Source organism: Halichoeres trimaculatus, unplaced genomic scaffold, assembly GCF_033239565.1.
Source record: "Halichoeres trimaculatus isolate MK-OKI-2021-1 unplaced genomic scaffold, fHalTri1.1 fHalTri1_scaffold_12, whole genome shotgun sequence".
Taxonomy (NCBI): domain Eukaryota; kingdom Metazoa; phylum Chordata; class Actinopteri; order Labriformes; family Labridae; genus Halichoeres; species Halichoeres trimaculatus.
The window spans coordinates 11,718,746-11,729,786 of record NW_027437190.1 but is presented as its reverse complement, the minus strand read 5'-3'; the positions used below and the strand labels follow the sequence as shown (position 1 = coordinate 11,729,786).

At 40.2% G+C, this 11,041-nt stretch overlaps 1 protein-coding gene across 1 annotated transcript in view; it reads left to right on the top strand.

Annotated features, from left to right (window-relative positions):
• Nucleotides 1-1,165: 1,165 nt before the first annotated feature.
• znf407 (zinc finger protein 407) overlaps nucleotides 1,166-11,041 on the top strand; it is a 184,102-nt gene continuing 174,226 nt past the window's right edge. Inside the window, exons 1-3 of the mRNA XM_074684332.1 lie at nucleotides 1,166-1,279; nucleotides 3,743-4,400; nucleotides 4,653-6,869. Coding sequence (XP_074540433.1) covers nucleotides 3,797-4,400; nucleotides 4,653-6,869 — 2,821 coding nt within the window. The 5' untranslated portion in view covers nucleotides 1,166-1,279; nucleotides 3,743-3,796. The remainder of the gene's footprint in view (nucleotides 1,280-3,742; nucleotides 4,401-4,652; nucleotides 6,870-11,041) is intronic.

Genomic DNA, 11,041 nt, shown 5'->3' with positions numbered 1-11,041 from the left:
ATAGAGACAATGGGACTTAGGCAGGGTCCACCAAAGCCAGCCTCTCCTGTTTTAATGGACAACTCATGGGGAGAAATGAATGATGAATCCTAATGAAAAATTGGGGGTGGTAGAGGAGGGGCTCTGTGTTTCCAACCATCCATGTCATATAATTTTGACTGTGATGAATTAAAGAAAATTATTGCAAAGTAAACTGTGTATTCATTGCAGGAGGTATCATTTATCACCTCCTGACCTGTCAGACTACTTAATCAATTAATGCCCAAGCATTAATCCATCTTCAGTCTCTAACACAGGATGTCAAATGGAAGTGGTGATTCATCACAGGCTGACCATTTAGAGGTATGCACTGTCTATGCAGACAACAGGGTGAACCTACCTTACATTAATAGGCTAAAATAATTGAAAAAAAATATCATCTTGTATTACCATAAAGTATATGTGACAACTTGGAAAGGTAAAAGATGAAAAAAATGATGGAAAGAAAGATATTCTAAAGACCTCTTTCAATAGTTTGGTAAAGCCAACAGCTTCTGTTGCATTTAAAACTAACACAAAATCATACACAAGCAATACTTTTGTTGATAATGCAAAATATAACAGACGTGCCAACATTGTGATGTCCAAAGAAAATTTTAATTTGATTGATCTCAGCTATTAGTCAGCAGTCACCCTACACCAACGATTTACAGAGAAACAAGTAAAACAAACAATTGGGAGGGACAGAAATATCTTCAAACACACACACACACACACACACACACACACACACACACACACACACACACACACATATATATATAAACTCACTGTTATGGTTAAGTGCTGATTGTACTGTACTTATTTGTACCAACTTTTCTATATTTCTTCAAATTTCTAATTTTTATATTCTTATCCCATTACTATTCTGTTTTTACTGTTATTGCATTTATTGCACTTTTTCTGTGAGCTACTGTGGCAAAAACAAAATTTACCCTATGGGGGATCAATAAAAGAATATATACAGACGAGCATAAAGAATTAAATCTTGAGTCATCCTCTCATCAGTTCTATAAAACACATTTCCGAAGTGTTGTCTACACTCAGTTTTTATTTTTTGTTTCTACATGTGAATATTTTATATTTCCCACGGAGTGCGTCATGTGACCAAATCAGCTGATGTAGGAAAAAAAACGGTCGAACTGCCGCCTCCTCGCGTGACGCATGGCCCATGCTACGGTACGCCATTTGTGTCTAGCATCAAAAAGCGCGGACGGTGGAAAGAGTCGTATAACAGGAGGTAAGTAAAGTCATATTTTGACTGTATTGGGCAACCATTATTCGAGGTGGTTTTACTGTAACGAATAATGAGTCTCTTTGGGGTTTGCAAGCCGTGTTTCTGCAATATTTACCACTGTTTCGGAAGGTCGATGTTAGCCTCCTTTTTGGGCCTCTGTGCTGCCGTCGTTTACCAAAGCCATGGAGAGAAACAGACCCGCCTTTGTCCCGCTGTGATTGGACGATACATCTCAAGTGGCAGTCTGGTTGGACGCGCTCCGAGTCGCTCAAAATACAGTTGGGGAGTGTGATGGTAGTTAGCATGTTACTAGCAACCGTGATGTTCACTCACAATATCAACCTAATATGATTTTTACACTGTTATACGACCCAAAACAATAGTTTTAATACAGCTCTTATTTCGCTGCAGCACGAAGTTTCAGGTTGCTGCTCTAGTTTCAAACGTGCAGCCTGAACCCGTTTCGGCTAACTTAACAATTCTTGTTTTGATGCAAAGAAGTGAAATCCCCTGAAATTCAAACAGGTATGGCTAGCAGGACATTATGTTTAGTGCTAAACTGTGCACAAAGTTAAAGGATGTGTACTGAAGCAGACATGAACAGAATCCACACCGTTTACCTCTTCTCCATTGCTGCCGAGAGGAAGCGATTTAATATTTGTATAAGCAACCTCGCAACTTATGCTCCTCCATAATGCATCAACGACGACGTTTAAACGTCAGCGATCTACCAAAACACGATTTTAAGTTTCACAGTCTTTGTAACCTGTGGTGCAGTCAGTATACGTTTACAGATGATGGCGGTAAAGAGCGCAATAAGCTCATTCAGTTTAGGTGTACATTAAAAGTGCTTGACTGACTCTGAATCCTCCAGATCACATCATGTTATTTATACTTATAAGTAATCCAAGTGTACTGATACGTTTTTTTTTTTCGCACCGACTACTCTATTGTTGTATTCTTCTTGTTTGCCAGTCAAAGATGCTTTCATCACAGGGTGACAAGCTTTTTTAATGTCATATATGAGGAAATAAACAAGGTTAAGTATTACATTTTGATGGGGGAACCAGCTTTGTTGTCTTGAAATCGAAGGAAATGTGAGTTGAGATCATCCGAAAGAAAAAAAAAAAAAGCTTAAAAGAAAATAAATGGGTAAATGGGAATGGATGCATATCTGTACGTAATACTTATAATAGTAATGTCAGGACGGCAATGTAAGAACTATTATATTTCAAATTCTTAGATTCTTATAAATTATTATAAGTTTGACACTTCTTTGTTGTTTAAGACATTTTTGTACCAACATGAAAACATCAGTGATGAGAGTGAGAGCTGCATCAAGGCCAAAATAATCACAATACTTGACATATTTGAGAGATTTGAGTTTTTTTTGTGGTTGAATTGGCCAGTAAAATACACATAAAACAATTCAAATATCTACAAAGTCATCACTATTTCATCATGCTTTGTAGCATGGACTTAATTTTTAGGACATTTTGGTCATTTTCTTTTTAAAAGGAACCTTGAAAATTATGGACCAGACCCCTCAAGTCTGGAAGTCAATCCCATCCAGCAAATTTTGGCCAGTTGAAAAATATACTGGACAGATATATTGTATATTCAAAACAAGTTTTTAGCTTGAGTTGCAGAAGGCATGAGATATCATTAGTGTTGAAGTTTTCTTGAAATTAATTTTTGAAATAAATTTATTTATTGACAGACTCGTGCTGCTGTAGCTGCTGCGAAAGGTGGACAAACCTGATATTAAAGTTTAAAGTCGATTAAAAACAAAATGACTAAATTCAGCTGATATTTGTTTTGCTCAGAGCAACCATCTGCATGTTTCATAATCATACTTTGGAGGAATAACAACGTTACTCTGTTCAGATCTGTCAGGTGTTCTAACAATTTTGGCCACCACCCAAATACAATTAACATATGTTCAGTAAGCTGATAACTTTAAATGTACAACATATTCAGTCAAACAAATAAAGGCTTCTGCTTAGTGAAGTATCAGACAGCATCAGGAATCTAGTTCATGCTCACATTTGGAGTCAGAGTCAATATGCTCTTTCCGGCTGAACTGGGGCAATGGCATTAGCTCAGCTGAGTCATGTGTGCAACACCAAAAAACAGAATTGACATTATTTGTTTGTACCCCATTAGATTTGTGTCCATTATTTAAGCAGATTATTTTTCTTATTTGATAAGCAGCAACAGCTGCTTCTTGCCACCATGGGTTTAGTTAGCAGTTTGTGTTTAAAAGCACTAGATGGCGTCATTTGCTTGTGTTTAGTTAAGTTGTATAGTTGAAGGATTGATGGCTTTTTGGAAGCTTGTGGTTAATTATTCAATTTGTATGTACCGTGTTTTACTTGTTTACAGAATTTTCTTTGATTAAAAACAAAACAGTATTAAAAAAACTTCAAGTGATGCAAAACAGATTTTTTCGTTCTTCTCTTTCAGGAATCTATCTGTGATGGAAGACATCAACTCTATTGTTATATAACAGGATATGATATGGATAAAACATTGATATCAGGAAAAGAGCCTGAATATGACAGCAGTGGGAAAGAGCAGCCAGATGACGTGGAAATGGAGGAAGCTAAAAAAGATTCACCTAATAGGACTACCAAGCCAGACCAAGCAGAAGAGGAACTCACTGAGGGGCAGGAGCCAGACTCTTCACCCGAAGAGGGAGTTACTCTTTGCACTGTCTGCGGCTTCTCAGCCAAATGTCCAAGATCACTGAAGATTCACTTCGCAAGGAAGCATGGAAAGAACTCAAAAAATACCAATAAAGCTGCAAAGCTCACAGATAAAGGTGATTTGGGTCCTGCTGAAATTGAATATGTAGTAGAGATGGAAACAGAAAGTGGTGCTGCTGGGAAACAAAACCAGCAGTCTGATCTTGATGAGTTGAAATCAGCAGCCAGTGACAATGACATGAACATGAACTGTTCAACTGAAAAGGAAACTGCAACCAGCAAAAGAAGACTAAGCAAAAGAACTCCAAAACCTAAGGTGATATATTCCTGCAACTACTGTGGCCAAGAGTTTCGAGACAAGTCTCCTTTAGATGTGCACATCCAGCGATATCACGCCAAAGACACCCCTTACTCATGTAAGTATGATCTACTTGAAGCCAAAGTAAAAATCTGGCCTTAAACCAAGTTCTTTCTGTTTCAAAACATTTATTTGCTCCACATTTGTAAGGATTTACGTGTCAATACAGAGCTGATAATATAACCCTGCAGGGTTTTTGTTTTAACGCTGAGATGTAAAAACATTCTGTGTTTTTTTTTTTCTTAATTTCTTAGGGTTTACTGGTCAATGCTCGAGAACTAAAAGTATGTTTTTTTAAAATGTCTTTCAGTTGATGGTGATGAAAATGTGGTCAGGGAAGAGGAAGCTGTGGATCCCAGAAGCGTTGTTAAAGCCTCTCCTGTAAAAGTGGCAGCGAAACGTACAATCAACAGGTTCCAGCTGAAATGTGCCTCCTGTGATTTTCGAGTACCCATCCCTGCGTTACTGGAGAGCCATGCTCGAGTCAAACATCTGGATGAGGAGTGGTACCGCTGCAAACTGTGTAACTTTTTCGCTGCCACCTCTCAGTGGATGGATTTTCACCTGTCGTCTGATACTCACCTACAACAGCACAAATTGGAGAACAGCTCAGAGAGTTCTTCATTTGAAGCCTATGTTGAGAGAGTAAACAGAGATAGTGCTGGTTTTAAAGATGATATAGCTCAGTTATCTGCTGGTGAAGAGGAAGCTGCTGGGATTGAAGGAGATCCGGAAGCAAAAGAGGAAGCAAATGTTTCTGAAGCTGTGCCGGACGAAGAGGAAGATTCAGAGCTTGAACCACCCAAAAAGAAAAGAGGACGACCAAAGCATGGGTCTTCGACCACCTGTGGGTACTGTGGCCTGGTAGTATCCAACGCTACAAACCTCTCTGTCCATGTCCGCCGCAAACATAGCAAGGAGTATGGCTACAGCTGCACTCTGTGCAACTACAGCTGCGTGACCAAAGGAGACATGGATCGTCACTGTGTCACCAAGAAACATGTTAGACGAGCACTAGAGTGTGCGAATAAGAAGTCCGTCAACAATGACACGGGTGAATCTCTGCAGGAACCTACGACTAAAGAAGTCCAGGAACCAAATGTGTCAGAGTCTGCAGACACAGAGCAGAAAAGTGACGACACGAGCACCAAAGAGAGCAGTGCAGCAGAGCCAAGTCAACCAGACACAAGCCAGACAAAAAACAACATGGCTTGTGACCATTGTGACTTTGTAGCTCAGTCAGTCCCCTCCCTTAATCTCCACATCAAGAGAAGGCACACCAAAGACTTTGAGTTTGTCTGTCTAGCATGTAGCTACTACGCTGTAACATGCAGGGAAATGACTCGCCACGCCAACACGGAGAAGCACAAACAGAAAAGCCAGAAATACCTGGAGTCAACAGGGGGTGATGCACAGAAAGCTTTGTCAGTCCCACTGAAGCTGCAGGAGGTCATTGAGCTTGTGGGTACGAACTCCAACTCCGAACTCGACCCTCTTAGCCCCACTGAGGAGTCGGAATCTGACGATGATAGCCCCGCTGTGGAAAGTCAGGAAACGACTGAGCCCAGTGCCACCGCAGAGCCTGGTGAGGCTGTTTCCAGTGAGAGTGGCCACGCAGATGAGAAACAAGCAGAGAATATGGAATCATCTGGTGCTGATGAGCCAGCCAACCTGTCAGTTAAACCTGCAGCGCAGTCTGAAGACCAAGAGACTCCAGCGGAGCCTAACTCTGCAGCGGATCCAGCGACACAGCCAGAGAATCAAGATGTAGGTGCTAAACAAACTGAAGATAAACACTTAAATTCAGATCCAAGCATTTCAGATGCAAAACAGGAAAATACTCCAACAGATACACAGATCTTCAAAGCCGTTCCCTTCGATTCCTGCATTGTATCTATGAAAGCCCTCGCAGAGCAGGAGCAGACGCTGCAGGATTTAGAAGGCCAGGCTGCCGTGATATGTTTGACCGGAGGAACACCCGTCCCCACAACCGTCATGTTCTCTGATGCTTCATATGTCAAGAAGCTGTCACGGAGAGAACAGAAAGTGCGAGAGGACACCAAAGGAAGCAGCTCTCGCATTCGCTGTGAGGATTGTGGCTTCATGGCTGACGGCGTCAGCGGCCTCAACGTCCACATCTCCATGAAGCACCCGACCAAGGACAAACATTTTCACTGCTTGGTGTGTGGAAAGTCCTTTTACACTGAGAGCAACCTGCACCAGCACCTGACCAGTGCGGCGCACCTTCGCAACGAGCAGAACAGCGTGGAGGAGCTACCTGAAGGGGGCGCCCACTTTAAATGCGTGAAATGCACAGACCGCTTTGAGACCGAGCAGGATCTGTTCATTCACATAAAGGAGAAACATGAGGAGCTACTGAGGGAGGTCAATAAGTACGTACTGGAGGACACTGAGCAGATTAACCGCGAGCGAGAGGAGAACCAGGGCAGCGTTTGCAAATACTGCGGCAAGGTGTGCAAGAGCAGCAACTCCATGGCCTTCCTGGCACACATTCGCACTCACACCGGTAAGTATCCTTTTACACACCAGTACACTCCACCTGTCCTTAATCCTGGCATTCCTAACACCTGCTTTCCCCAGACTACTCTAAAATCAGGTCACAGCTACTGTTCCTCTCTTTATTTGCTACGTTGTATGTGAAGAGAAATTAAGTCGAGCTCTTCAAGGTTTCGTAAGAAAACTGTATCTGTTTAATAGGGGTGGGACGATATGCTTTCTCCCTGTTTGATTCTTTTATGATATTTGGGGTACTGATCCAATTTAAATTAAAAATTAGGATTTAAATAAAAAAATTAGGATTTTTGTGATTTTTGGTTTGCTTTTTTTTTTCACCAGACCATGAGAAAAAATTGAATGACGATGATGATGTCTACAGACTATATCAGAAGCCATATTTTCCCAAAAAATGCACATCACATGGGTCAGTTTTTTAAGATTTATTCAGGGATCTGACATCTGAACTTTTTTTCCATCTCAACTTATACACAACGACTAGTGTACAGGATTGAAATGAAAAAAAAAAAAAATAATAATAATTTTCCAATACAATGTTTTTTCTCCCACCCCTACGGGTTTGGGATGATTTTTTTAATACATCACATGTAAGCATCATATATTTTTTTGATTAAAAATGTGGGAAAAAAAACTTTCCAATGCTTTATAAAACATTGAAAAAGTTTGGTTTAGAGATTCATCAAATACTTTATAACAAGGGGCAGCAAAATTACACACCTTTTCTTTTCTTGAGTCAAGGCACAGATTTGTGTGCTAACAATTGATTCTTAGTTTCAAAATTTATACAACCCCATCTCACCTAAAAAAGTCTGACCTTTATGAGCTACTTAACCATAAAAAGTAAACATCTGAAGGACATGTGTCACTGTTTCGATTGACAAACTACCTCATTCCTTAGCCTGTAGACTCTTGTCTGTTTTGTTTTTAAACTAATGTGAAAATACTACATTGAAACATATCAAAGTTGATTTGCTCCACAGTAAAAATCTGTAGGATGGAGTCTGTGTTTTTGTTTTAACCTTTCCCTCCTTTCTCTATAAGTGGTTGACTTTCATCCATTGGGATTACCAACATCACAGTTTTGAAATGACACTTCACCCCTAATGTTTTATTTTTGTTTGTTGGTTTTGTTAAAACATATTTTTTTAAACTTTGGTTTTGTCATGTGTGCATGCAAAAGTATTGTCAGTGTGTTTCAATCCAGTTAGTGTTTGGTCTTAGTTTGACGTATGTGTCACACATTGGTTCAAGGCAAACATAATGGATAAGTCACTTCTCACACACTGGAGGGCCGAAGTGATGGTCCTATTTGGAAAAAGTTTTAAGGTAGAACGTATAATTTGTGATCAGGGGAATGTGAGGTTGATCAATATCATTTTTTCATTGGCCAGTGCTGAGAATGGGTCAGCTGATGGCAGATATGATGATGTTGCTAATTTGTGCCTGTAAAGAATAAGCTTCTAGCAGAATGAGGAAGGGTTAAAGGGGCAGAAGAGTAACATCACTTGACTGCAAGCACACTGAAGAGGCTGCCTGCAGTGTCTGCAGCTACATAGTTTGATTGTATAATTGACCTTTATTATTTCTTACTTTCAGCCTTGAAAAACATTAAATGAAATCTAGACAGTTGCTCCATACATAATCTAACCTTTTGTGCCTGACACAGATATTACTCCCCCAGTTTTTCCTTTCACTCTTTAACACGCGCTACAGAGGAATAGCTCTAAAACACAAAGCTGAAATTTTGCCTGTGTTGCTGCTCTACTCTGAGGCCTCTTGTGTTTGGGCCAAACTCTACTGAGTGGGCAGAGCAGCCTCCTCTTTGGCACTGGAAGCTAATGTTAAGGCTACTATCTAATGGAGCCAGGTATTAGCAGTTTCAGTGGAGGTGAAGGTAAAGACTGATTGAGCTTCAGACCAGCAGGAGAGACGCTAATGGACCCCCGATTGGGATTCCCTGAGCAACGCTTGGTCAAAGACAAGTGCGACTCATAATTGATGTGTCCATTACCAAGACTCAGTTGTAATTATAGTCAATAAGTCTCTGTAAATGTGTTAAAGCTCAGGCTAAAAGCATTGGAGGTCCAAAGAGAGGTGGGCTAATAATTTAAAATAATCAATGCAGACGTATTCAAACTCTTTAATTTCCCTTGTGTCTCTATGTCCACGTTTGTGTATATGTGTGTGAGCACTTGAATGCCTAGCGAGTGTGTGTATGTCAGCCTTCATGGCGAGCTGATTATGCTCAATCCATTAAGATTTATCTTGTCATTTATAATGCAAAGCAAGACGGTGTTGGCCAGGGCTTCAGCTGGGAAACGTCCGGCAGGTTAGGAACATAGGGTGCTCCATTACTTTTTCCTGACCATGTGTATTAATTGCTTTTAAAATCAACTTAATGCAGGAACGAGATGTGAGGGCGCCATCAATAAATGCCCTTCTCTGCCTCCTTTGGTTCAGCCCCCTTTCAGCCTAAACTTTAATGGGGCTTTAATTGAAGTCCACACTGTGCTTTCACTGTCTGTCCACGGCTGGGTGTCTCTTTGTGTATGTATGAGCTGTGTTGAGTGGAAAATGAGATGGGATTGATTTTGTTTTCAGTGACAGTGAATGATGTGTAAAGGAATTGAAGTTTTGTCATCAAGCTCTTATTTGAAAACTCAGAAACTCTCAGAGACTACTTTGTCTGTGTGTTTCTCACTGATTATCAGGAAAGTAGTTCAGATAGTGAGCTGTTTCTGTATCATTTGTCACCATTTATTCCTTCAGCGTAAGACAAGTGTGCAGGAAATGTATCGCTCTGAAATGTCCTAACACTCTGTCACTTCTGAAGTGTAAGAAGGATAACACACTCCTGTCTGAGACAAAGGAATAATTTATATTTTAAAGTATATTTTTTGTCCTCACACCTAAACTGTCACCTTGTGTAGCAGCTGCAGATTGCTCCCTCCTTTAAGCTGCAAGAAGTGGAGGTTAAAATCCTGATGATTAATGCGAAGCTACCACTTTCTTCCTATTAACGATTAGTCTACATGTAGTCATAATTTATACCCAGTGTCATATTTCTTGAGTTTTGAGGTCACTTACTTAGTGTTACTTAAGAAAATGAAAGCTGTGACACTGAGGTCCCAACAGATGGCTCCAAGTCAAGGGCACACTCTGTTTTTTTCCAAGTTTACCTCTTTTTATTCCATTGAGTTATGATCTTGATTATGAGATTACTTTTTCACTTTCATGTATGCTTTACTTATTTGTGGAAAGCACCTATTTCTCTTCAGTTTGACAACATATGCCAGTCGTTATTATTGCTAAGTCCTCTCATTACAGAGAATTATTCACCTTTTCCAAGGCGGTCATTTATTCTGGGAGTTTGTTTGTTGGGCCGTGGAGCTGCACGGTGGGGGTCTGCCAGTTTCTGAGCTGGGAGCACGTCCAGATCCTTTTAATTAAGACCTAGTTTTTATTCACTTGATTAATCAGTGAAATCAGGAGACGGTAGTGGGAGGCTGCACACAGATTTGTCAATTTGTCCCTTAAAGGAAACACATACACATGCTAGCATTTTGCCAATGAGGCTACAGCTGGAATTTGCATTTTGAGCTAAATTGGTCACTTTTTCACTGGAGTGAGCTGTCTGACCTCAGACTGAGCCAGAAGGTAATAGACACACAAGCCAGACACGCACATTCACAGGATGTGATGCATGCGAGTAAAAATAAGTTAAAAGTAAAACTGCAAGAACACCACCGTTCTGCCGAATTTATTTATTTTGTGTTCCTATCAAATCAAACTAGCAGTTAGGTTGAGAGGGGTCCAGCTGCAGACCTCCACTTTCAGCGGACTCTCTTGGAGGCTCCACTCCTTCACTGTCAGCAGGAAGTGATGTCAGGATTTAAATTTAAAAAAGGTAAAAACAAAAATTTAAAAAATGCATTGTATTTAGTTTATTATGAGGTTTACACTCAAATATAAAAAATGATCACTGGATCTTGATATCTCTGGACATAATTAAGTAGAAATAAGTAAAAATTGCACGCCACTTGACATCGATATATTGTTTAGTTATATGTTATGTGTCTGAAGTAGGGCATCTAGTGTTTCAAAGTGGTTATAGCAATGTTTTAAGCCATAGCTGCACGTAACTTTTCTTTTCCCTTCCTGATG